The sequence below is a fragment of the Lepisma saccharinum genome, chromosome 17, assembly GCF_977018435.1.
Source record: "Lepisma saccharinum chromosome 17, izLepSacc3.1, whole genome shotgun sequence".
NCBI classification, from domain to species: domain Eukaryota; kingdom Metazoa; phylum Arthropoda; class Insecta; order Zygentoma; family Lepismatidae; genus Lepisma; species Lepisma saccharinum.
The window spans coordinates 41328649-41355284 of NC_139245.1; the positions used below are offsets into that span (position 1 = coordinate 41328649).

A 26636-nucleotide genomic window follows, 5' to 3' on the forward strand; every position below is an offset into this window, starting at 1 on the left:
ATAAGTGGCAGAAAAGCGAAGTAAAATAAACCCAATCAATCGATTAACTTGGTTTATTTTACTTTGCATTTATACGACTCTTGGCTAAACGCGAACATGAGGATGAATGATATGATGAAGCGACACACACAGAACACCAATGTCCAGACCGCGTTTCGAATCCGGAACTTCTGGCGTCGTAGCACGGCGTAACAATCACTCCGCCAAAGAGGCCGGCTTGAAAAGGTTAAACGCTTTACCTTGATTGTTAAAATGAATGCACTGGAATGAAAATGAATATGCTCATAGAGTAGGCTTACCATATTTTTTGGAGTCCAACCCAGGACATATTCGCGATGAACTCGTTACTGCTGAATTCAGTATTTTTTTTTTACAAAAATAATTGAAGTTACTTAAAAGCCTTAACATTTTATTGGAACATCAAACTATAAATTGTACAAGATAAAATATTAACATTATTTTCTAAAATCAATCAATTAATTTTCAAATATTTAATTGAATAATACATTTTCTGATCTTTAGGAAACCTCTTTGTTCTAGGTTGACTCAGTTTCACTAGACATGACTTATTTCAGAAATGGCTAGTTTGTTTTAATAACATCATAAAATTCACAACATGAAACTTCTGAATTAAGTTTAACATTCAGCAGATGTTTAACAGTGGATACTAGAAGTATACCTCTTTCTGCAGACCAAATATTCCCCATAATTGAAAAGACTCTCTCAACTGGAGCAGATGTTCCAGGCAAAGACATAGCAAACTCAACCATTTTAGAAATGTTCGTACATGAAATATCAGTCTTTTAAAACAGCTTAAAAATTGGTCGTGAATATTCAATACCTGTAGCTATTTTCATGTTCAGATTCTCAAAACCCCGGACATTTTGCAACCCCGGACGGCACTGAAAAACAGGACTGTCCGGGCTAATCCCGGACATATGGTAAGCCTATCATAGAGACAATTTATATTTACGACGTGGAACATTTCCACCCGGGAAACTTTTGTTTGAACTTCACGTGCCGATTGCGTTAATACATATCGCCTCCTATTATAAATCTGGTAAGTAAATCATTCTTTAAAATAATTACGGAAACTGTTGTGCGCTTCCTTCATCGAGGAGGGGGGGGGGGCAAAGAAGGCATATTTTTCTTCAGTTATTTTTCTGTGACAGAAATCAAATTATATGTGTGAAAAATATTTAGAATTTTCTAGCTTGACATCCATTTTCCAGGGGAGTCCGTGGCCCATTCTTCCCACCCCTTCTGGACGTCCATGACGACATATAGCTATTACGTCTTACATTCCAAGAAAGTGGCCGTAAAATTCACACGCACGTTACAGTCTTATTGAATTATGTAGTGAAATACAAATACGAATACATTTTTTTGAGCCTTTGCAATACAACCAATGGAAGCACAAGATTCAGTTAATCAAATGTTAAAATGCGGCTTATCTTTCAGAGTAGAATCAATGAATGCCTGTTTTATACAATAACAGTGGCCTCACTTCCGCTCAATATGACGACATGGCATAATATTAACACTGTAAGAGTTAGTAGTGTCTTCGGTTGAACAGAGGTTTTGAAAAGGGGGCGCGAAAGAAAATGTACACTTACCTTGCATTTCTAACATCTCCTGGTTTTGCTATCATTAATGGTATCAATAATAGTGGGATGACAAAAACAAAGCCGATTGCAAAGAGGATGCTTCGTAATACAAAACGAATTCTTCTACTCAACATATTTAATCCAGAGAGCAGGATGACTATGCTTCCTATGTAGACACACCAATAATATAGCACCATTTTGGCCTCGGCTAAGTGATAATTAATTGTGTCCCTGAAAGAATGAAATTAAAATATATATTAATTGGGTGACGCTGCTTTGAAGGTCTTGGGAGATTGTATTAAATTATCATCACTTTACCTATCTCAGCTGAAATGTAACTAGTGGCGATCTCAACTCAAGGAAGTGGTAATACCCCTTCCTCTTTTCTTATGGCCTGGTATTCATTTAAAATAATAATGTCAAATGCTGGAAAAGATGACAAAATTCAGGACTGACTATTAAAAAGAAAGATATAACCAACACTTGGCCACAGATAGATATATATTTATTCATTGTTCGAATGTGTAGCCCTCCCTTCCCCCCTACGTTTGGAAACCCTGGGCATGCCACTGAGTATAGCCAATGCCATGTGGAGGAATGACAAATATCCGGAGGGGGTGATCGATTGACCCTAAAAGGGGGGGGGGGGTTGGAGGCAGGAAAAGATAGAAAAATAATATATAATATGAAGTGGGAGAAACACACTGGATTGCTGTGCTGGCAACGCTTTCAACAAGGCCCTTTTAAGGTAAGTTATTTCATTTAAAACATTCAAATGAAGACTGAATTAAAAAGGTGTTTATTTGGTTAAATAACACCTCCGTGGTGGGGAGGGGACGCACAAGTCTCGGTGGCGTAGAGGTCGTGACTCAGTTTTGTTGCTACCTTTTTTAAAATCCTAGTATCAGGGTCAATATTATTTCATAAAAGATTTTACAACGAGAAACTATAGAACTTTTATCGCGGCAAACAGAAAATGTTAATTACTAGAAAAGTTGAAACTGAATCACAACATTAGTAAAAATCTTTTATAAGCCGAATAGTTCATAGTTCACACACCCATTGATTACGTGACTGAAATGTATGTAGATGACAGCAAGAAATTGCACTGGCAACGCTCACCTTTGCCTACCCCTCTCCTGTGATACTCAGTGCTACTCATTTCAACGACCCCTTTACATCAAGGTTTTGTGAAATTGTGCTGCTCTCGTGTACAGTTACTTTGTGGTAGAAGTGAAATGTTTAAAAACTAAAGTCCAGAAGTTGAAGATTTGAAACAAAGATTCCAATCAACCGATGAGAACGTCTACTGTGTAAGTACAAGTTGATTCTTTTAAAAATATAGGATGTAAAAGAAAAAGGAACGAAATAAGCAACTGGCAATTTTCCCCGATTGTACTGTAGATCGCTCAAGGAGAATAAGGCTTGATTGACATCTACGCTCACGGTCAGGGGGTATCCACATTAGCGGTCAAGCTTCGCATCGGTGAAGATACGATCAACGTGAGTCTTGTGTTGATTTCTTCACAGAGTAGAGTACACCGATTTTTCTGTATAAAAAGCTTGCCGATTGTGCTAACTACAATGTTTAAGAGATTTTAAACGACGGACTTTGATGTTGCAGCACTGGCGTTAATTAGAAGAAAATGATAAAGAAGAAAAATAATTGCGAAAGCGTGGATTCATTGACTTGGTTGATTTACTTCGCTTTTATGACCATTTTGACTAATCTTGAGGATGAGAATGAGTGGCGTGCGCACGGGGGATCAAGAGGGGGAGCATTATACTTTATGGAATAATCCTTTGGGGGAATTCCTGTCAGGTCAATGACGTTTTGCTATTGCCAAAAAAAAGCCATCAGGGATATTTCAAGTTGTTCTTATAAAGAACATTGTAGACCTTTGTTTATTCATTACAAAATAATGACTAATAAATTTATATATTTACTCTGTTTTGATTTATACTAAAAATAGGTTGCCTGAATTGAAATATAAACAAAACGTACATAATTACAATACAAGGTATAACAGAGAACATTACTTATCTCATCATAGATTGTCTAAGTCATTAAATAGTTATAAAGTAATTGGCCAAAAACTTTTCAACAAAATTCCATTCTACTTGCATAATGAATCGTTACAGGGTTTTAAAAACAAATTGTACAACTGATTAGTTTTACACCCATTTTATGATATTAATGAGTTTTTCGAATGTCTAGTAGATATATGATTTAGTTTTGGTACATATTTTAATTGGCTTTGCATAGCGTATAGGTTTCACACTATTATGTGCGTATCTTAACTATTGACTTTGTCTATTGCTGTACTTGGCCTAATGACAATAAAATTTTATTATTATTATTGCCCTCCTAATCATGGACGTCTGCAGATTTTTTTCACAGAGGGGCAAGCAAGATAAACGAGGCATATTATCCTAATAATTGTGTTGCCTTCTCAAAAAATACCACTTGAATTTGTATAATTATCGCGTTTCTTCATCCCCGTTATAATAATTAATGTAAATTACTGACTGAAATCAAATTACACGTGAGAAATATATACTTTTAGGTTGACATTAGTTTTCTAAAGGGGAGGTGTGGCCATCCTTGCCCCCCTCCTTTCCAGACGTCCATGCCCCTATATTATTATACTTTAACCTAGAAATTTAGTGGAGAGGAATCTTATCGCCGGTATTAAACGATAGATGAAATTCAGAGCAACTGGGAGGGGGGGGGTGCATTATTTTCTAAGTAATTGGACTATCCCTCTTCGTTCTCTGGCAAATTTCTTGTTATTCGTCAGTCATGCTGTTTCTATGTTGCTGCATTTAATTACATTACATAATTACACTAAGGGGATTTTCGATTAGTCCGGACACATACCAGGTGGTTATAATTAAAGTGACGGTGTTCAGAGTGGTACAGCACGGGCTGTAATGAGAGTAGCAGTCTGAAACTTCGTAGATATGCTAATGAAGCAATGCGCTTGCGAATTATGCCAAAAAAAAATAGTTCCAATTCTCGCCACCAGGGTAAGAAACGGCGCTGTAAGCAGTCAAAACGTGGAATTTTCCATAACTCTGACGTCAAAGTCGGTGAAATTGCCTAACCATTGTGTGAGCTCCCTGGTTGTTGTTGGTGACGCTTGTTGCTTTTTCCTTTAGTAATGTTCATGTAATTCGAATAGTGAAATTGTAGCGATATTTTATTACAAAGAGTATTGTTTTCTGCGATTTATAGTGTTTTTCCTGTAACTATACCAAGTTTTGACTGCTTACAGCGCCATTTTTACCCTGGTGGCGAGAATTCGAACTATTTTTTTTTTCTTAATTCGCGAGCGCATTGCTTCATTAGCATATCTACGAAGTTTCAGACTGCTACTCTCATTACAGCCCGTGCTGTACCACTCTGAACACCGTCACTTTAATTATAACCACCTGATACTATACATATACGCCCCTATTTGCCCCCTAATCAGAGGGTCTGCGCACGCCTATGGTGGTAATATGATTAAATTGATGAAGGAACATCACAATGAACATCCATGCCCAGGCCGAAATTCGAACCTGGCGTCGTAGCTCGCTGTGCTAACCACTCGGACAGGAGGTCGGCACACATTTCCCAGTATCTCATGTATATACAAAACGAGCAAAACTCGATGAAATTGGTGCAGCGTTAGAACGTTCTCCAAACAAACCTCTACGCCGTGTTTCACAGTAGATGGGCGTGTCAAAATCATCAACACATACAGCCACTAAGCTACTAAAATTAAAACCGTACTCTTATAACACAGGTTAGTGCTCGTTTTGAAATATTTATATAAATGTCTGCATATGTCCATAAAAGTAAGCGGGCATTACAGGTCGCAAATTTCGGCATCTCCGTCAGCGCCACCCGCCACGCTTCTCTCGGCTGAAGATCGAAATGAACGCACGGTACCTAGGTATAATGTTGTTTATTGATGTTATACTTTTGGTTTGAAAGCGGCAAACGTTTATTTGCAACTACAATGTGCAAAACTGTAAATGTCAACAATGGTAACACTAATTTGTCGGTTTAGGTTTAACATGAGTTTCGAGCTCATTGTTTGATATCGACATTGTTGATCATTTCTTTTATTAGAAAGTTTCCGATACAACAGGTGACAAATATACATCAGGTTGTAAGCATAGTTTCAAGGACCCGATTGTTACGCACGTCGTGTGGAACGTTACCTCTGTAGACTTAAAAAGAAAAAATAGGTAGTAATTTTGTATTGTGTTCTGTAAACGAAGAACAAGTTCGTTGTTTAATGTTGATTTGGGGCTAGATGTCAAGAATGATTTTTGCCTTGGCAGAGGGTCGACCACCACCTCCTTTCCCTTTGCACACACAAAAATGACAATATGGTTGTCCGGGAAATTATGACCGCCAATAGGTTAGCTTTTCGATTTAAGGATTTTAATTGATGCAACGGGTTGGAAAAAGGTCGTTACAACTAGTGTTTATGGATCATATTTGTGGTTAATTTATTTTTTTTTCATTTGCTAATTGTAATTTGGTTGTTTCAGTCAGTTTTTTTCCCCCTTAAATTTCTTTTAATCGGGTTCATGAAATCTCATATTTTGACCGATGTTTTACAAATAGAAGTGGGAGGAAAATATTGTGGGATTTTTTTTTGGTCAATGTAAATTTTATCATTACTCGCCTTTTTGTGTTTCAATAGGTCTTTGCCTTCTGACGGCTCATCTTCTACGCACAAAACTGGGTTACATATCCTCTGCAACGGGGCTGAAGACTGGATGATACTGAACTTTATCAGGCGTTCACATCAACGATCCAGCTTCGCAAAGTCAAGCTCCGCCCCCGAGCTGAACGCGATTGAACGAACCTTAATCGGAGCGCCAGGTGTGAATGATTCTTTTTAAAAAAAAACATTCAACAATATTTGACCGGAGGCTGATCCGAGCGTTACTAGAGCGTAGATGTGAATCAAGCTTAAGATATTTACGTGTCCAGAAATTGGTGTGATTTTGCAAGAGGTGGATATCTAATGGAGGGAAATATACAGTGGCGTGCCCAGGGGGGGGGGGTTGGTGGGGGTTAAAACCCCCCCATTGGTTTCGTCATTTAAAAAAAATCAAAGCAGAAATACATTTTATTTCATAAACTGCCAATATTGTAAAATGTTTACATTTGGCAATGAGAAATGTATTGCTTCTTCAATTACTTTTGATAATACTGGAGTTGAGTTACAGCAATGCACAGGCATTCATTCATTCCTTAGTCACTGAAAAGGAAGGAGAATTTCCTTCCCAGTATGGTCAAGAAAAGAGCCGTAACCCTTGGAATGCGAACTGAAGGAATCCCTCCTCCCCTTTCTTTCACCCACGATGACCCTCCCTTTCCTGTTACGACAGTGCTGCTAACTTCCCTTTTCTTTAGTTCCCCCTTCTTATACCATTTATGCCAGCAGAGCAAAGTTCTGTGAGATTTGAATCACTACAATTAGTAGCAAAGTAAGTCAAAATCTTATTTCGCACCTGGATGCATATTTATTTCAAAATATCAATAATTATAATAATAATAATAATTGTTGCAGGCAGTAGCGAGGCATGGTTTTACGAAGTAGGCAATCGATGTTTTGTACAATAGCATGCCGGGAGGAAGGGAGGGATGCGTTATATAGCGCAACTGGCCCAGTCAGTTTCATAAACAAAATAAAAGCAATTAATATGCCAAAATATTATACGTTTTACTCTTGTGCTCTTTACAAATTAGATATTTTTTTCGCAACCAATTTCCAGCCTTCAGTTTATTGAATTTTCCTGTAACATGTGTGAAAGATCTCGCTTGAATTTGTGCGTAAATAATTTAGCAGTTGCCAACACTACTGACACTGACACTACTGGTTGCTGTCAACACTGGTGACGTAATTTGAGCTGGACCAAGCTGGATGCATGGTTCAGACATTCGACCGCCCGGTATCTTTCTCCCAAGTCCTGGTGTTCACTGGGGTTGTAGCGAGTTGCAGTCTGCAAGGTAGCAAGTCGAAGTGGTCGTGTTGTGTGTTACGTTTCTGCATGTGTAATAGATTTTTGACGTGGAACTAAAGATGGATAGAAAAAAGAGGAGAAATACATTATTAGATTATTTCAAAAAGAAACAAAAAATGGAAGTTGAAGCTTCACCTTCCACAAATAGAACGTCAGAAAAGGTCGATTTAAGTTCAGAGGAATTCCATCCGAATTGCGAGAGTGAAACGTGCGAACTTTCAGACTCTTGATATTCAACAAGAAGGCATAACAGAAGATATTGCAAACCTTGTTGCAAAATTATGTCAAGGAACTGTCGAGGTAAGTGACGTTCATTATTTGATAGCAGATATATCCATAGGCGGATTTAGAATTGTTTTTCTGGGAGGGCACAGCATGTGCTGTAAGCATACAATCGTGTGTGTGCAGGGGAGGGGTGTGCCCGCGTGTGTATGTCTGGAAGACGTGTGTAGGATGTCACCCTATATCACCAATAAACTTTCGCAGGGCGAGAGAACATTATGATGAACAAGTTTCCTCAATGATTTCAGGGGCCTCACCGATGGTGGTGTAATCAAAGAGGTCCTGGGTTTGATCCCCTGTGAAGGTGCATTGCACAGTGGTACGTATCCCGATTTAAACTTTAAGACCAGTCCCGATTAACGTATCTGAATATAAAATGGACTTTAAAATCATTTACTTTTTGTTTTGTTCACGAACCCTCGAAAAACGATATTACCTATCTTATAGATCCACCAAGGTATTTGAAACCCTGGCGTCGGAGCAGTGGCACTAATGTCGCGTTATGCAACCACATTATGTATGCAACCACATTATAAAATCACGGTTGGCATGGACAGTTTTATTATTTTGTAGGAAAGGGATAAAGTTTGTATTTCGACACGGGATAGACTAGATAGGCATCCTATTAACTGTAAATATTCCTTACAAATCTTCTGAATATTTCTCTTGTACAAACGCAACAAATACAATAAGTAATATACGTGTGCAGTAATAAATTCATTTTCTGAAAGCATCTTTTCTGGCATCAGTGGTCGAAGTAGGGGATGCTGCCTTCAGTTAAGAAAGTTTCACAAATCATACCCCCAATTAGAATAATTTTCATATTGAGCATCCTCCACCTACTGTATTGTCTCCATGTTGATCCATACAAGGATGTACCCCCTCGTATTTCCAAAATCGATCAAACATCCCCTCCCTTTTCGGCTACGAATTTGCATTTCGAGCACTGTCTGGCAAGATTTTGTCGGGCTCAGTGACAGATCCTGTGGTGCGGTACTGGGCTTCGGAGCGGAAGGGGGGAGTGGCCCCTTCAACAGTTGGTTTCGCAGTTCCATAACGTTAACATTATACAAAATTCCTCTCCATAGACCTAATATGAAAATGAATATGACACATTAATGACACTGTAGTAGAAAATGTTAATTACTGAAGCGGTTCGTATTTGTTTGTCGACTGTCAAACAAATGTTTTGACCAATAATATAATAATACAATGCCAAAAATGTACACAATATTTAGCAAAACCATCTCCACAACAAGTACAATGTTGATTGAATTGATGTTTTAAATCCACTTTATGCACAGTAAGGCTAATCGGGACTGGGCCTAAAGTTTAAAGTGAGATCCGAACCACTATTAGCCTCCACCGGGTATTGAACCCGGGACACCTTGATTACAAGGCGACGACGCTCACACTGAAATGAAACTGTGGTATAGTCATCTAGCAGCAATGCAAAGACGTCTAGTAAATGCTCTTGAAGCAATTGATATGTGCAGTGAAGTAATATTTCCCTGGGTAAACACACGTTTGCTCATATTATGTACAATCCCGGTAACAACAACATCAAATGAGAAATCATTCTCAACTTTGAGGCACTTGAAGACCTATCTTCGAAATACCATTTGCGAAGAAAGATTAAATGGGTTAGCTGCTCTGAACATTCACCGTGATATAAAAGTTACTTGTGACGACATACTGTCAGAACTCACACAGAAACCTCGATGCCTAAATTTCAGAATTTAAATTGTTGAACTGTGGTACCTTATTTATTAGTGTCTTTAAGACATCAAGTAGTCTTAATCTCTTTAATGTTGTTACAATGTTGAGTGCACATACTTTTTGTTTAAAAATTATATTTGAGCAATTAAATATAAAATATTAATAATTTGGAAATATTCAAGCAGGTGCTTTTATATGATGCAATAAAAACATGAAGCATCCATAGCAAATACATTGATTGCGTTCATTGGGGTAAAATCCAAGTATATTAATTATCTAATTTATTACAAGAAATTTGACCTGTGAACTGGAAAATGTGTTAGATTCATAACCCCCCCCTTACGAAAATCCTGGGCACGCGCCTGGAAATATACAATATATTAATGTAGAGAAAAATACTCACGTGCGTATAGTCTGTGTAACTGAGGATCTCCGATCGCTGTGTTATCCTCCTATTCGACGTGTAATGAATGATGAAGCAAATATGCTTTGCATTATGACAAAGCATTTCTTATTCGTTGAGACTATTTCCGAAGGCAAGTCACGTACATATAGTCGTCAAAAGAAGTCATTTTCAAAGATAGCTTCTTTTGCTATTTTTAATTTAGCCGAAACGACAGCTCAAATGTCTTTTCTGTAAGAAAGGTTGCGCAACAATATCAGCGATTAGACTGACTTATTATGCATGTGATTTATAAGGCTTCTGTTTTGCTGTTTCGATAACTGTGAAGTGGAAAGAAGGGACAATACATAAGAGGAATCCCTTTTGTCTTATTGAGAGATTCTCAACAAATCAGACTACACAACACAAGTGTTGCCCCAAGCTAAGGGTACAATTTCCTTTTGCAAGTGACAAAAATTCCATTTTTTGCCCAATTTTTATCTTCATCAAAAGAAATCACATAAGAATAGCAATAATAAGTCGACTAATAATAATAATAATAATAATAATAATAATAATAATAAACAGTAATTAATTCTAATAATAGCAATAGTGCTTTCATTGGTCCACATTCGTATATGTGAAAAATGTTAAACAAATTCATTATATACATGCTTATTTCCAACTTTTTTTCTACCGAACAAGATGTCCAAGTTCGAAACCTGGTCAAGCAGTGGCGCAACTACAGGGATGGGGGCCAGAGGGCATCGCCCACAACTATGGAAGGAAATCAATTCAAGGGGGCCAAACATTGAAGCAAGACTAGCAGAATCTAAGAGTGGCACAACAAAATTATACTCAACATGGAATTAGTTTTCATATATTTCTTGCATTTTTCTTACAGACGGCCAAGAGCACCTGGAAAGGGGGGGGGGGGCACAGAGGAACAATTGCCCTCTCGATTTCAAATTTTATGCAAATATAAATACGTTTCGTAAACGTGAGAGACAATTTGTATCATTTTTGCTGTTGGTTTGTTATGAGCTGGATGAATTAATGTATTTAAATAATATACATACGAATTAATGAAACATTGAATACGTGCGCAATTTATTCTTAACATGTTGCCAGCATATGTATTTTCTTATTTTACTTCGCTCCATGTTGAATATGTGTAAAACATATGTTCTACATGAAAGTTACACATGTCATATGTACAAACAAAATTGTATTAATCATTTTTGTCTTTCAAAAATACAGTTTGTGTGCTTGTTCTCCATTATTAGCTAATGTAAAATTGAACATATTGAAAAAATACCAGGAAAAAATGCCAAATATAATAATGCCATTATTATTGTTGTTGTTGGCAAGTTCATCCTCCTGGTAGGCCTACTTGCCCCCCCCCCCCGACTCAAATTCGTTGTTGCGCCTCTGTGATCAAGCATACTTGTACAGTTGTGTTTCTTCCATCGTCCATCTCATAAGTTCATCATTTATCCTCGTCGTCGCTATTAACCGAAGATGTAGAAAAGCGACGTAAAATGAACAAAATATAAATATAAACAGACATTAGGGTTATATTCAAAGGAGTACAAATAAGAAGTAACAGATAAGATTTATAGATATGAAACTGGCATATAATACGAGGGGCACTATTTATATTTTGAGCCTTGGCAACACTGATTGAAGTTAGGCGCGATTTGACGTTTGCACGGAATCGTCTGGCATTATTGACCATAACGTACTTCAAATGTTTTCTCAATAGCTTCATTTGTGTTGTTTATGTTGCCTTGGAGATTGCGCGACAACAATAAAATGGAATTAACTCGTGAACATTTTCGTGCGATGATTTTTTTACGATTTTCGACGTGGATTATCAAGACAAGAATGCATCGATCAAGTTACTTCCACATTTGGCGATGAAGCCCCATCCTTTGCCACTGTGAAACGCTGGTATAACGAATTTAATCGTGGCCGCCATTCGCTCACCGACGAGATTCGCGAAGGTCTTCCAAAATCAGTTGTTGATGCTGTGCAAAACCTAATACTTCAAGATCGTCATGTGACATACTGTGAGATTGAGGTAACCATAGGCATTAGTTCCACCAGCATCAGCATATATAAAATATTACATGATCATTTAGCTGTGAGAAAGGTATGTTCTCGTTGGATCCCACACAATTTGACAAAAACTCAAAAAGACGCTCGCGTCAATTGGTGCAAACAAATGCTCAATAAATACAATCGTGGTGCTTCAAAAGACGTACATAAGATTGTAATAGGTGACGAATCATGGATATATGCATATGAGCCGGAACGTAAACAGCAGTCGACTGTATGGGTGTTTCAAGATGAACCGAATCCAACAAAAGTTGTTCGCGCTCGAAGCACATCGAAACAAATGGTCGCCTGTTTTTTCGGGAAAACTGTTCATGTGGCAACTGTGCCTTTAGAGGAACGTAGAACGGTCAACTCTGAATGGTACACAACAATTTGTTTGCCAGAGGTCTTCGGTGAAATACGGAAAACAAACAAACGCCGTCGGATCATTCTTCATCAAGACAATGCCAGCTGTCACACATCTCGTCTAACAACCGACTTTATGAACAGTCAAAAAATCGAATTGATGGGTCATCCGCCGTACAGTCCTGATTTGGCACAAAATGACTTCTTGTTCCCGAATGTCAAGAATAAATTGCGTGGACAACGCTTTTCGTCGGCGGAAGACGCCGTTGATGCGTTCAAAAACCATGTTATGGAGGTGTCTCAAGAAGATTGGAAAAACTGCTTTGACAAATGGTTCGAACGAATGCAAAAGTGTATTGACCATAAAGGAGAATACTTCGAAAAACAATAAAGCTGTTTTCAATGCCAAATTCCTGTTTTTTCATTGTTAGGCTCAAAATATAAATAGTGACCCTCGTATAATACGCATGAAAATGGAATTTGAAGCTGTTACTAAAACTTTGAAATCCAATCCAAATAAATTGTCGTTATGTTATGTTTTAAATACAAGTACGAGTGCAAGACGTAGCTATATACCAATAAGTTTCTCAATTTTCAAAAATATGAGAAAGAACAGTTATATTTTTAAAAATTTCTTAGTGAGGGCGTGAGGTGGCTGTATAAACAATCTTCAAAAGATAATGACTTTGTGCTGAAATATGCAAGAAAATTAAAGTTTAAAATGTAATACGTACATTGAAACTAGCTTTTATATTACTAACTTACTTCGTAAGAACATACGCTTTTTACAACTGCGCAAAAAAATGGTTTTCTATGCAAAGTAAATTACGCGTAATTTATGTAAAAAACGTAACCAGTAAATTACCTTGCAAACCCTGGTTTCGGCTTTTCTTGAAGTCTAGTGTTGCCCACGAGACTGGACAAGCTTTTCAAAATTCGAGACGAGACGAGACGAGACACGGGACGGGACGAGACGGCTCTTGAAAAGTCTCGTTTCGTCTCGAAAAAAATACAAACAAAATAATTAATCAGTTGCGAATATTTATTTACTCGGAATAAAGTATTTTCTTTGGAAACCCAAATCAGCGTCTATTACATAAAAATGGCTATCTTATTTAGTTTTTATACTCTTCCGAAATCCAGTATTACTTCCATTTTTCAATGTATTCAAGCTTAGTAATTTTATGTTGAAATAGTACTCCAGATAGAAGTACTTTGCTAAAATACCGATTCAGATATCTATCTGTAAAAATATTGTGTGAGAGAACTATTCTCGATAATTTCTTTGAATGGAAAATTTATGAAAAATATTGTAAACCTTACGAAAATTACGAAAATTGCGGGCTTTGTTTGCTTTACCATAGTAACGAAATTTATTATTTATTTATCCTTGAAACAGGTTAAATATATTTAACGCCTTTAAAGTAAAAACTGCTGCTATAACGCGTAAACTATACAGTTAAGTGAGACATACAATAGTTGTCATAGACAAGGAATAAGGAATATTCCACATAAATCGTGCCATCTAAGGAACGGACCCAAAGCAATTTTTGTAATCTTCTCATGGAAGAAAGTGATTTTTGACATGTAACCTCCCTTGCTGTTTGTAATATATCCCCATCCAAACCCCCTCACGTTCAGTAATCCTTTTCTCTAGGTATCTTTCCCCATATAACTTTTTAGTAAGCATTCTGTCTGTTTAAACATAAAATTTCCCAGCGGAGGGAAAATTCCCTCCCTTCAAAATATTCGGAGAAACGGGAATTCCCCTATCACCGAAATTTTTACTTGTATGGGAAATATGATATAATGCGCCTCTGGGTAATTGGGCGAAACGGGATTCGGGAAGACACGGAAACTAAAAATGGAGCAGGAGAACACGTGAATTCTGCGAGAAAATGTAATCAATTTGTGGCATAACTTCCCTGGGTGATCGTTATCCTCTCCTGCTTGTCGCGGCGCGTCGGCACGAAAGATTGCATTTATTACTGTTGGTTCGTTCGCAAGCGACGCTTTTCGCCTGTCGCGTGTTGTTTGTCGCATACGTCATACCGAATCCACTCCCGATTAGCCTTACTGTGTATAAAGTGGACTTAAAACATCAAATTAACCAACCAAGTTAATGTAGCAAAACCCGCGAGAGAAAGCACGAACTTCAACAAAACCTATTCGGCATAACCATAGTTCTCTATGCGGTCCGCGCGAATTATATACAGAAGGCCCAGAAAAGGATAGCATATTTTTTTCTGCACCTTTTTAAAATCATTTTTAAAACCTTTTTTTCCCTCTTCCGATCATAATTGTGCACCTCAAAATCCTTTCCGTACTTATTATGCATGTGATTTAGAATGCTTCTGTCTTCAAAAATTGCTGTTTCGATAACTCTGAAGTGGAAGGAAGGGACAGTACATAATACGTAGAAATCCCTGTCGTCTTATTGAACGATTCTATACAAACCAGACTATGCAGTAGAGCAGTACAGTGAAACAAATATGTACAGTACATGCACTGAACACACAAAAATAACATGTGGAATTCTCTTTCTCTATGCTCTGTCCAGGGAATCTTTGGAGCGAGCGAACGAAAGCAAGTCTCTGCGCAAATGGTGAGTTTGGTGACTCGAGAGGGCTTGACCAATGAATATATGCGAGGGAACGAGATTGAGTGGAGGGGGAAGTTCGACTGCACCTAACAGCCTTCGCAGCAGCATGTACTGCTTCGCTCCGCCCAGCCGCTTTCTCCCCCTCTCTGCCGTTATGCGCGGTGTTGCTCCAGAGAATCCTGAGATAAAGTATAGGAGAAGAAACAGCCCCTTTTACTGATCTCTTAGCGGATCGTGTATTTTCTGAATGAAGCTCGTCCAGGAGTGCAACCAGTAGAGTCGTAATCTTCCCCAAAAAAATAATGTCAATGGAAAACGCCCCTCTGATCTACATACCCTGCAGATCCAATATAACCTTATGGACGAGGGGAGTAGCATAAATCGCAGGATACATATTTTAATACATAATATAGGAAAATTATACCTGTTTTTAATCACGGCTGCTATTTGTGGGCACACACTATAGCCAATCCACTTCCCTTCCTGGTGTTTCGGATTTTCTTGAAGTCGCTAGCTTTACGGCAAATAAGTTGGGAAATTCACCCAGTAGGCAAACACCTTCAGCCGATCAGGCAAGAATATGAAGAGTGAACAGAATGTGAGGAAGACCTGATTCCCTTGTTTGCTTTTCCAGACAAACGTCCTTTGCTAATTTAATTACCCATATCATACGAACATTTCCCACGAGATACTTGTTGGCGGAACAGAAATTTGTTTTATGAGAGTATTGCTTTATTCTTGCACAACAGTACAAGAATTAACAACAATTAAGAGTGTTTTTTGCTTCTTTGGATTGGGTTTTATAAGCCACACTTCCACCAATTTGAACTATTCTTTCTCTCTCTTTAAACAAGAATAATTAGGCCTATTTTTTAAAAAAACAAAGCATAATTGCATTGTGTCGTAACTTTCCGAACACCTTCTTGCTTAATGTAATGTTCCCAAGAACTATAATTGCTAAATTCTGGGACCTACTTCATAATGTTTGTGTTTGCCTTAAATATCGACGGCATCACGTTGTAACCTTCGTAGGTCAAGGCGAAGTCTTTGCGAAGTAGGGTTCAAAAGCTCCATGCTGGGCACGTGTGATTGTGAGCGTGCGTGTTTGGGACGTGCTCATTCCTCACCTCCCCCTTTCTCTCTCTATGGAGAAGAGATCTTGTGGCACGCTTCCTAAGTAGGGTGACCAGACACATACATGTAAAAAAAGAGGACAGAGCATGGTGGAAAAGGAAGACAAAGTCATTAAAAAGAGGACACCGCAAAAAATGGCAACCCATTTGCCATTACTCATAATTAGGGACGTGAAGTTTTCGTTTTATTTTCAACTGAATTTCGATGTTATTTTTTACTGCAATTCGGTGTTATTTTTCGCGGTTTAGGGCAAAATTCGGTGTTATTAATTTAAAATCGGTTATTTTTACATGCATTTTTACTGTTCCTTCTATGATTAAGATTTTCACATTAGTTCTGGAAAATTGAGGCAATTTTTTCAGTTTTAATGAGAAAAAAAAAATATTTAAGGCTTACCTTTTTTAGGAATTACCAAATTTCTTCCATTTGGAAAACTATTTCGTCTCATCAGCCAGTAAATATGAAATGTTAATTGAATGATATCACCCAAATCTTTGAAAATAGTCATACATATAACTTTCTCCAACAATGCCAGGAAAATCCCTCTGCGACCTCAAATTAGGCGTTTTGTGTACGCACATTCGCATACACAACCCCTTCCCCTCTCCCGAAACACAAAAGGTGCTTCTCCCTGAAAATTTTTCCGTTCCTAATCAATTTCCCTTCTGTGAAGATCCCCCCCCCCCCCGAGTAAATTCTATTTCAGGAAGAGGTTAAATAGCGTACTGTCAGTCATATCTGTGCCAAACTGCAATAATGAAGCGTGACAATTTCGATTTAATCGAACTTTCACCAGCTAGACTAGAAACGACAGATCAAATAGCACTTCAGGTAGTACTATTGAACAAAAGAAGTGTTATCCCTAGTTTATATTGCATATTTCGCGACGTTTTTCGTGTTAAAGTGTAAAATGGGATAATTCCAGTTATTTCGCGATTCCGAAACACCCAAAACTTGCCTCCTTAAAACGAAAACTTCACGTCCCTACTCATAATTTAATCAATATAAATCTGATGATGTTTTAATTAATTTCCTATTACCTTTAAGCAACGAAAGGAATCTCCTAATCGTATTATTTAGCACAGGACAATCATAATTAAGAATTTCTATAGTTTGAAGCACAGAATTTTACTCTTTTTACAATTCTTGGATATTAGAATGCAATATTACCATAAGTGAATGCAAATCTGACAAGTAAGCTTCACTTTAACTTATTTCCAAGAACAGAACTTAAATTTTAAGTAGTTTAGATTGTGTCAGGAAATATGATTTCATTGCCACGAACTTTTTGCACTCTTTCAACAGGAGGGGAAAGTGACAGCCACCTTACACTTTACATCATATTCGTTTCTTCCATCCTCTAAAAGCTGGATATTTTTTTTCAAGATCATTGATGAATTTACACTTTCGCTTCGTTATTTTATAAAAGTAAATATGACTTAATAATCAAAATTCTCACTACGCGTTTCTGTATCGCGTATATTTGACTCTAAAATGAACTGGCCGACCTCTGTGGCGGAGTGGTTAGCACACCGCACCGCAACTCCAGAGGTCCCGGGTTTGAATTCCAGCCTGGGCATGGGTGTTCTTTGTGAGTCCCCCTTCATCAAAATCATCGGTCATCCTCATCTTCGCGATTAGCAAAAGTGGCAGAAAAGGGAATTAAAAGAAACCATATCAGTCAATCAAAAATGAACTGCTCAAATTACATGTGTTTCACAAGTCTCAGATTGCGAAGCAACGAGTTACAATAATACATACTAATGACTAGGGGTGTGCGGAACAGAACATTTTTTGGTCGGGACGGGGAATTTTTTTTAAATGACGACGTTTCGGACGGGTAAAATCCTCAATTTCCCGAGAAATCTTTAGGAACGGGTAATGATAAAACATTCCCGACGGTGTGGAAATCGCGAATTTGACGTCATTTCCCTTTCTTTCGATTTCTGAAATAAAAGCTAACAATTTCAGAGAAGTGTCAAGACACTTATAATGCAGAAAACATCAAGAATTTACCAGTTTTTAAAACGACCATTTGGAAGTTTAGAACTGCTCGGGATCTCGAAATGTCTGGAAATCATTTCCTGAAGTCGGGATCGGGACGGGAATTTTTTTAACCGACTTTTCTGGATCCCGCACACCCCTACTATTGACTCAGGAAAGTGATCATGTTCAGCTCCCAGATGCTAGGTGAGCATTGCTATCATATTTAACGCGCCCCAAGTGATATGAATATCATTATGTGTGGAAGCATTCTCTATGCAGAACATTGCTACGGTAGATGCTATACTCTTTCTAAAAAAGGACATTTACCGATTTCTAAAAAATCCGCCCGGACGCCGGACAGACACCTAAAAAGGAGGACATGTCCGGATAAAAGAGGACGTCTGGTCACCCTATTCCTAAGGAGACCTGTTTGTCAACACACGACTCTCAAGAAAGTTAGAATGAGGGTGTAGTTAGTTATAAGCTCTGTCCCCTCCTTCCCCCCTTTTCTCTCTCTCTCTGTTTCTTCAGCGAAACGAACTTGCAATGTGCCACCACTCGTAACTCCAGGGTATGGAGATCCCAATTGGCAACACACCGCTCCTTGCTCCAGCTGGTCAGTTGGGAGCACCCAGGGATCGGGATTAAGACGATCCCCATTCCTCCAGGAATGAAACCACCGAAGTGCGACAAGTGACAGTAAATAACATTCAAATACTTTATAATTAATATGTCCAAAATCTTTAATCACGAATCGCGCGCGTACATACCGATTTGCACAAGTTAAAATTATATTTTGTTGGGCCATGCACGTTCGTAGGCAGTGATAAGCAACTTATTTAACACTGGAGTTCGCGCACCGCCTTCACAGTTAATAGCAAGACCTCAACTGTCTACCTCAAGCGCGAGGCGCAGCATAACAGATTGTTCTATCCAGGCACGTATCCAGGAATTCCTTTGGGTGGGGGGGGGGGGCTGAACACCTTTTTTTAAAGGGGTATAGATAAGAACCTCACAATTGTATGTTCAAGGCCAGTGTGGCAATTTGGTTTCAAAACGGGGGGGGGGGAGGGGGTTACAAGGAAAGTTTACTTTCTCTTGGTAGACAAGAGGCCATAGTGTGGAGGCAAAAAAATGGGGAGCAACTATCCCCTAAATCGTCGCCACTGTTTAAGGCTGCCATTTTAATCAGAACGTGAAATCCGGACATTTTTTACCACTCGACTCCTCTGTTTCCATGCATTAACATTGTTTGCCAGAACCATCTCAGCATGTGTGTTTGTCCATTTCTTCTCATCAGGCATCAAACCATCTGTGTACCAGAAGTGTTTTTACGAAGCTGCTACACATGTACGGGGATGGACAACCCACTCGACAATGCGAGATTCAAACTGTGGTCCGAGAGGTGGACGCAGACATTTCTCGAATATTTCTCTCAATCGAGCCTGAACACCACTAATGTGTCTTGTCCTCCCCTGTTTGCAGCTCTTATAAAAGCCGAAACCCACCAAATTATTCATTCAGGCCTAAGCATCTAGCAAGTGTTCAAAATTGTCTGTCATAGCTTCCGCAGTCTTGTCTCACATCAGCACGAAGCAATTAAAGGAAGTCTTCTAGAATACAGCTGGATCGCAAAACAATTAATGCACAGTGAAATACCTTCCGTTCCCAACACATCTAATGTTTCGTCTCCCAATATGATTAAATGCGTTCGATACCCGGTGGAGGCACATAGTGTTTCGGATCCCACTATAAACTGTAGGTCCAGTCCCGATTAGCCTTACTGTGTAAAAAGTGGACTTAAAACACCAAATCAAACCAAACCAATGATTAAATGCTTACTCATGTATCTCCAGTGACGTGCTCAAGGGAGAGTTGGTGGGGTCATAACCCCATTTGACCCAGTATTCCTTAAAAAAAGAATGTCAAAGACAGGAAAAGATGGCAAAATGATGCGTAACTCCTGTTCCTTCCGAGAATCCTGGGAATGCCACTCTATATCTCGTATACATTTTTTTTTAAATCAAGTCACCAGAAGTTTTTATCATTTCGTATTGGAGGCTGAAGTAAAGCACCTTGTACACGAACAATTAAATCATGAACAAGTCCTTGAATTGAACACTTAAAAGGAAATGACGTCAGAGACAACGCCATTTTTCTAATTGGATCCAAGGTTCGGTCAAAGAATATCTATTTAGGAATGGTACTAATTAACGCGTATTTATATCCTCATTATATTCTAGAACGTTCTGCAGATAAACGATTCATAAATATTGCCAGTAGTTCGACTCCTCTTATTCAAGAACATCCCCCCTCGCGCCTTCCAGACATTAGAAATTACAACGAATCGTCCTACGTGTCCTTTGTTGTGCAGCTCCCAAATGCTGACAAGTCTCTACATAGTGCTCAAGTTCGCTGCGACAACACTGAAAGCTCAATAAAAGTTTACATGCAATATTATCAATTATCAACAACAGAGTTAAAGAACATTCTCAATCTTTCCTTGATAAGTATTTCTCTCCTTAAATTATCGTCACATTATTCAAGAAGACAAAAAACTAATTTTATCTAGTGTAAACAGAAAATTTTCTTGAAAGTGAGAGGAGGGCTCGAGCCCCCTGATTTCCACCTTGGTTACGTGTTATTAACATTAACAAGGTTATAGAACATTCTCCGTCTTGCCTCCATAATTATTCCTCTCCTTAAATTATTAGTCACATTATTCAAGAAGCCGAAAACCTAATTTTATCTGATGTAGACTGAAAAAAATCCTGGACGGAGGGAGGCTTAAGCCCCCCTGTACCACACCTGGATTGCTATTATCAACAACAGGGTTACAGAACATTCTCCGTCTTGCCTCGATAATTATTTTCCTCTTTAAATTATCGTCACATTATCTTATTTCACACCACAAGAAACAAAAAACCTCATTTTATCTAGTGTAAACCGAAAACTTTCGGGGGGGGCTCGAGCCCCCTAAGCCCCCCTTGGATACGTGCCTGGTTCTATCTTACAATAATACAAACTCATAACATAAAATAACACAAGAAAAACTGATAATTTATATAACACTTCAATGTTGATTAGCGATAGTAAGCTAAAGTTCAGGTTGGCAACAATTAAAAATGCCAACGTGGAAGTTTTTACATCGCCAAGAACACGTAGCCTGGTTGCCCCACTCCTAACATAAACAGCCAATAGGAAAACGACATTTTATTGAAAACGAGGGAGAATACCTTGCTATAATATTACAATATTAAACTATATAGAAATAACTAAACTGATTTTATCAAATAATTCATATTTGCCCTTGCACATAAAAATGATTAAATAAAGATTAAGTTTATAACGAAGACAAATTACTTCAATCTTGTACAAAACAAAAATCGATATTAAGAAGAAATTTATTTAACTTGTGCTTAAACAACAAAATTTGCGTGAAAGATAGTAATAAGCCTAGCCATTTTGGATTTGCAAAATAATGAAAACGTTGCATATATTATTTGGGATAATTATTAGCCTATAAATTCTGAATAAATGTTGCAAAAATACGCGAATAATATAATAACATAAAATAAAACTTAAATATATAAATGAATTATAAAAACAATTAAGTATAAATAATTTAATCCAAGTTCTTAACTTGAAAGTATACGAATAAGATAAATGCCAATATACGTAGGACTGAAATCTACCTAACATGGCGGTCATTACAAACTCATCACGGACGAGACTCCAAAAGCGACAGAAGAGACAGAGAGAGAGGGATATATATATATATATATATATATATATATATATATATATATATATATATAGAGAGAGAGAGAGAGAGAGAGAGAGAGAGAGAGAGAGAGAGGCCAACTGATGGAAAAGAGATCACGTAGCGTCACACGTTCTGCAAAGGCTTCCTCCGTCGAAGAAAGTTCCCTCAACTCTGGGAAAGCGGCGGCGTCCTCTGAAGCCCCGTGTGACGGGGGATTCAAAGCGAATCACACACTGAGGGATGAACGCGTAAATTGTCACATGGCGCACAATGTGGAACGGATACAAGGAACAATAAAAACCAAGATCTTCCATCTCATTCCCAACAAGGAAATTTGCACCCTCGAGTTAACAAGTATCTGCCAATAGGAAGGCACAACGCTTCCTATGGATATTTTGAAATATTTCTTTAAAATGTATTTTCATACTTTTGTATTAATAATTAAAAGATGTGGAATTTCATTTATGCAGTTATACTTGTGACTGATCCAAAGATGTTTATTTATTTCATTTATTACGTTTTGTTTAATTTTGTGTTTAATACGCACGATGATATATCTATGTTATCAATTTCTGTTTTGTTATATTTTGGAAAACGTTGTTGCATTGATATGATGTATAATTAATTATTATCACATTCTTGATAATGTAAAATTACGATGTATACATTTCTATATACATTTTTGACCATAGCAACGAAAAAGAAACAAAACACAGTAGATCAATATGTGAAAAAATATATGGGAATTTTAAATAATGACGTCCGAGTTTCATTGAAGTTATCAAAATCCTAATTGGGTTCTATACACTGAAGCTTGGGAAACGATTGAGTCTGTGGTTACAGATGTGATTGTGTAAGTGATTTGTTGCAAAGATAATTTTGTGTTCTAAGTTAGAATTTGAGACTTTATAGTTTACTGTTTGAATATTAGTGTGGTTCTAAATATATGTGCGACAATGTGAACATTAATTCATGAAAAAATCTAAAGGCCGTAAAGCCAAATTTGCTGGTACAAAACCAGCTGAATCCAACATGGACACGGACATTAGTGTCATGGAACTTTCCAGCAACGTGGAAATCATAACTTCTGTAGAAGAAGTTAATAAGTTGAATTCTCAGTGTAATAATATAGATTACACCCAACAAATAAGTAAATCAAGTTCCAAAAAAGTTTATGAGCAACAGGTATTGAAGTACAGAAGTAATCATTTAGGTCCGTATGAAATATTTGTGAAATCTAAACATCAGGATGCCTCAGGTGGAAATGGCAAAGGAAACATTGGTCAACTTCACATTTTAAAATTAGGCCAAATAGTCAGCAAAGAAAATATTAGAGGTTTGAAAGAGATAGATAGCCTTGGGAAAAATCTAGCTAGACTTACATTTACGACATCTAATTATGCAAATGATTTCCTTTCGAATCCATTACTGTTACAGAATAATTGGGAAGGTTTTGTTCCATCACACCGAGTACGAAGAATGGGAATTATGAAAGATGTACATCAGTCAATAAGTGAAGATGAAATATTGCAAAATATAAATTCATCAACAGCCAAAGTAATAAAGGTAAAACGCATTGTGAAGTATAAGTACGAGGAGGGTACTCGCGTTGCTGTTCCAACTCGAACGGTAATTGTAACATTCGACTCGCAATCCTTACCACAATATGTCACACTGTTTTACAAAAAGTTTGATATTGATAGGTACATTCCCTTGATTAAACAGTGCACTAATTGTTTTTGTTATGGGCAGTTCAGGGCTAATTGCAAAAGTAAATTAAAATGCAAACGCTGTGGTGAGAATCACGAATCGTCCTCTTGCACAAATAAGATCAAGTGTTTCCATTGTAATCAGGAGCACACTGCAATTGACAAAGCCTGTCCTGAAAAACAACGCCAAAAGGAAATAATCAAAATTATGACAGTTCAGAATGTTACGTTTAACGAAGCTATGGAGAAAGTCCCAAAAATTAACTATATGTATGGATATGAACAGATATCTACTGGCCATGTTCAGGAAATAGAAAAGACAGTAATGCCATTTACATATGCTTCGATATCTAACAATTCGAGTAGCACCTCATATCATAATAATATAACACAAGATCAATACAGTGTATCTAATAAAAGGCCATTGTACAGTTCAAAGAAAGCTGGAAAATATTTGGAAGAGACTGAGTCTTCTCAAGGAAAACGCCAGAAATCTTCTCAAACATTGAAACCATTTGGACAAAATGAATATAAAAAGAGAATGACAAACCATGATTATTCTTTGTCAGGATCTCGAAAAGACAATGCTCCGGATTTGTCGACAACATGCCAACAAAATAAATTATTTGTTCTTGCAGAGGCGGCTCAAGCTATCCAGCCAAATCGGGCACAAGAACAAAATTCTACAAAATTCCTAAATAATTTTTCATTATTTATAGAACAATTATGTAGCCTAGCAGGGACTTCGACATTGAACGTTAACCAGGACTGGACTTGCATTGCTACAAGTATTTTACAATACTTATTTCAACAACCAGCATGCCAGACAAAGTCTTGAAAATATTACAATGGAATATACGAAGTTTAATTCCTAATAGACATAATTTACAAAACATTTTATCTTCTTTTTCTGCAGATGTCCTTCTTATACAAGAAACGTGGTTGAAAACTGACTCAACATTGAAGTTTAAAGGTTACAATTGGATAAGAGATGATCGTTTAGATGGATACGGTGGTTCAGCTATAGGTGTTAAAAGAAATATACAGTATGACATTATTTTGTTTCAAAATATAAACAGTCAAATTCAGATTACAGGTGTTCGGATTGCTGATACGTCTTATGTATCAATTTACTGCCCTCCCACAGTGCACCTCCCTGTTACAGTGTGGCAGAATATCGTTGGGCAGCTTCCACCAAACACTTCATTTGTGCTGGCAGGGGACATTAATGCACACCACCCTATGTGGGGCTGTTCTCTAACTGATCGATCAGGTAAAGATTTGTATAATTACTTGCAAGATTCCTCAGCTGTATTACTCAACGACGGAACACCTACAATAATCTCAAGACCTAATGAACAGCCGAGTGCTCCAGACATAACTATTACCTCAAATGATATAGCTTCAAAAATCCATTGGAGTGTATTAGAGAAGTGTTACAACAGTAATCACATGCCAATTATGATAAGCTTTCAACATAATAAAAATATAACGTGGTTTACTATGCGCTCTGAACAAAACAATAGTCAATATATATCAAGAAGGGTTGAATGGCAGAAATTCTCCGGAAATGTAAACAATGCAATAAAGAATGAATTGCTGAAACAAGAAGTATGGTATGACACATTGGTGTCTCTCATTCGACAAGAACAAATAAATGGAACAGTATCTAATTTTGGATCTAGAAGAAAAGTGACTCCGTGGTGGACAACGTATTGCCAGAAATGGGTAAACGAACGACAAAAAGCATACATAAATTATAAGGAGAATCCTACCATCAATCATTTTAATAGATATAAAGTAATTGCAGCAAAAACTCAGAGGTTCCTAAAGAAATCAAAATCATACTTTTGGAAGTCATTTTGCTCTACATTAACTAAAGATTCTTCTATTTCAGTGACTTGGAAAATAATAAGAAGTATGTCCAATAATAATACTTGTCATTATTTTGGAGGAGATATCAATTCAGCCTGGATAAAAGAATTTCACCGCAAGTTGACACCAGATACGGTTGAAACTAATCTTTGTCAATTGTTAAACTCTATGAAATATCCAGAAACATCCACGTTAGAATCGCTATTCACTATGGAGGAATTAGAATATGTTGTTCACAAACGAAAGAAAACGTCTCCGGGTTTAGATGGTATTACATACGAATGTATTCAACACTGGCCTTTGAATGGATATGGAATTTTACTAAATACATACAATTCAATATGGAATAGTGGAGAAATTCCATCACAGTGGAAAGAAGTGGTGATAATACCCATATTAAAACCAGGTAAACAATCAGGAATACATACGAACTATAGACCTATTGCAATGTCATCATGCCTTGCTAAATTATATGAACATTTAATACTGAACAGACTCACATGGTGGGTCGAATATAATCAGAAATTACCGAAACATCAGATGGGATTTAGGAAAGGAACTGGAACAGTAGATGTATTAGCAACACTAATTTTAGATATATGGCTATCTTTATACGGCGGGAATTTTGTATCGTAGTTTTTCTCGATCTAAGTAGCGCCTATGATTCTGTCCTTCCAAATTTACTGTTACAAAAATTGGAGAAAATGAACGTTCCACGTAATTTTATAAAAAGTATTCTTGGATTATTATTGGCACGTAAGTTGTACATTCGATATGGAGGACAGTTATCCACCGCACGTTATACACATAAAGGTCTACCACAAGGCGCAGTGCTGAGTCCCATGCTATTTAATATGTACACGGCAGATTTAGGCTCAAAAATTCTTCAACACACTCGTCTATTACAATATGCAGATGATATTGTTATATACACTAGTAGTAAAAATATTCAAGAAGGGGCTCAAAAAATTCAAAAATCTCTGGATGAATTATCATCATGGTGTGATATCAATGGAATTGAAGTAAATCCAGATAAGTCTTCGGTGGTAGTTTTTAATAAGAAGAGATCTCATTC

General features: G+C 37.4%; 1 protein-coding gene across 2 annotated transcripts in view; it reads right to left on the minus strand.

The window, feature by feature from the left end:
• The window catches only part of LOC146001694 (1-acyl-sn-glycerol-3-phosphate acyltransferase alpha-like), a 30456-nt gene extending 14808 nt beyond the window's left edge, over positions 1-15648 (minus strand). The window contains exons 1-2 of one of the 2 annotated variants that reach the window (XM_083139349.1): positions 15516-15648; positions 1617-1838 (exon numbers count right to left, since the gene is read on the minus strand). In XM_083139349.1, coding sequence (XP_082995475.1) covers positions 1617-1804 — 188 coding nt within the window. In that variant the 5' untranslated portion in view covers positions 1805-1838; positions 15516-15648. Of the gene's footprint in view, positions 1-1616; positions 1839-10044; positions 10101-15515 lie in introns of those variants that run through there. The other variant, XM_083139348.1, reaches the window with a different exon arrangement.
• Between the last annotated feature and the right edge of the window lie 10988 nt (positions 15649-26636).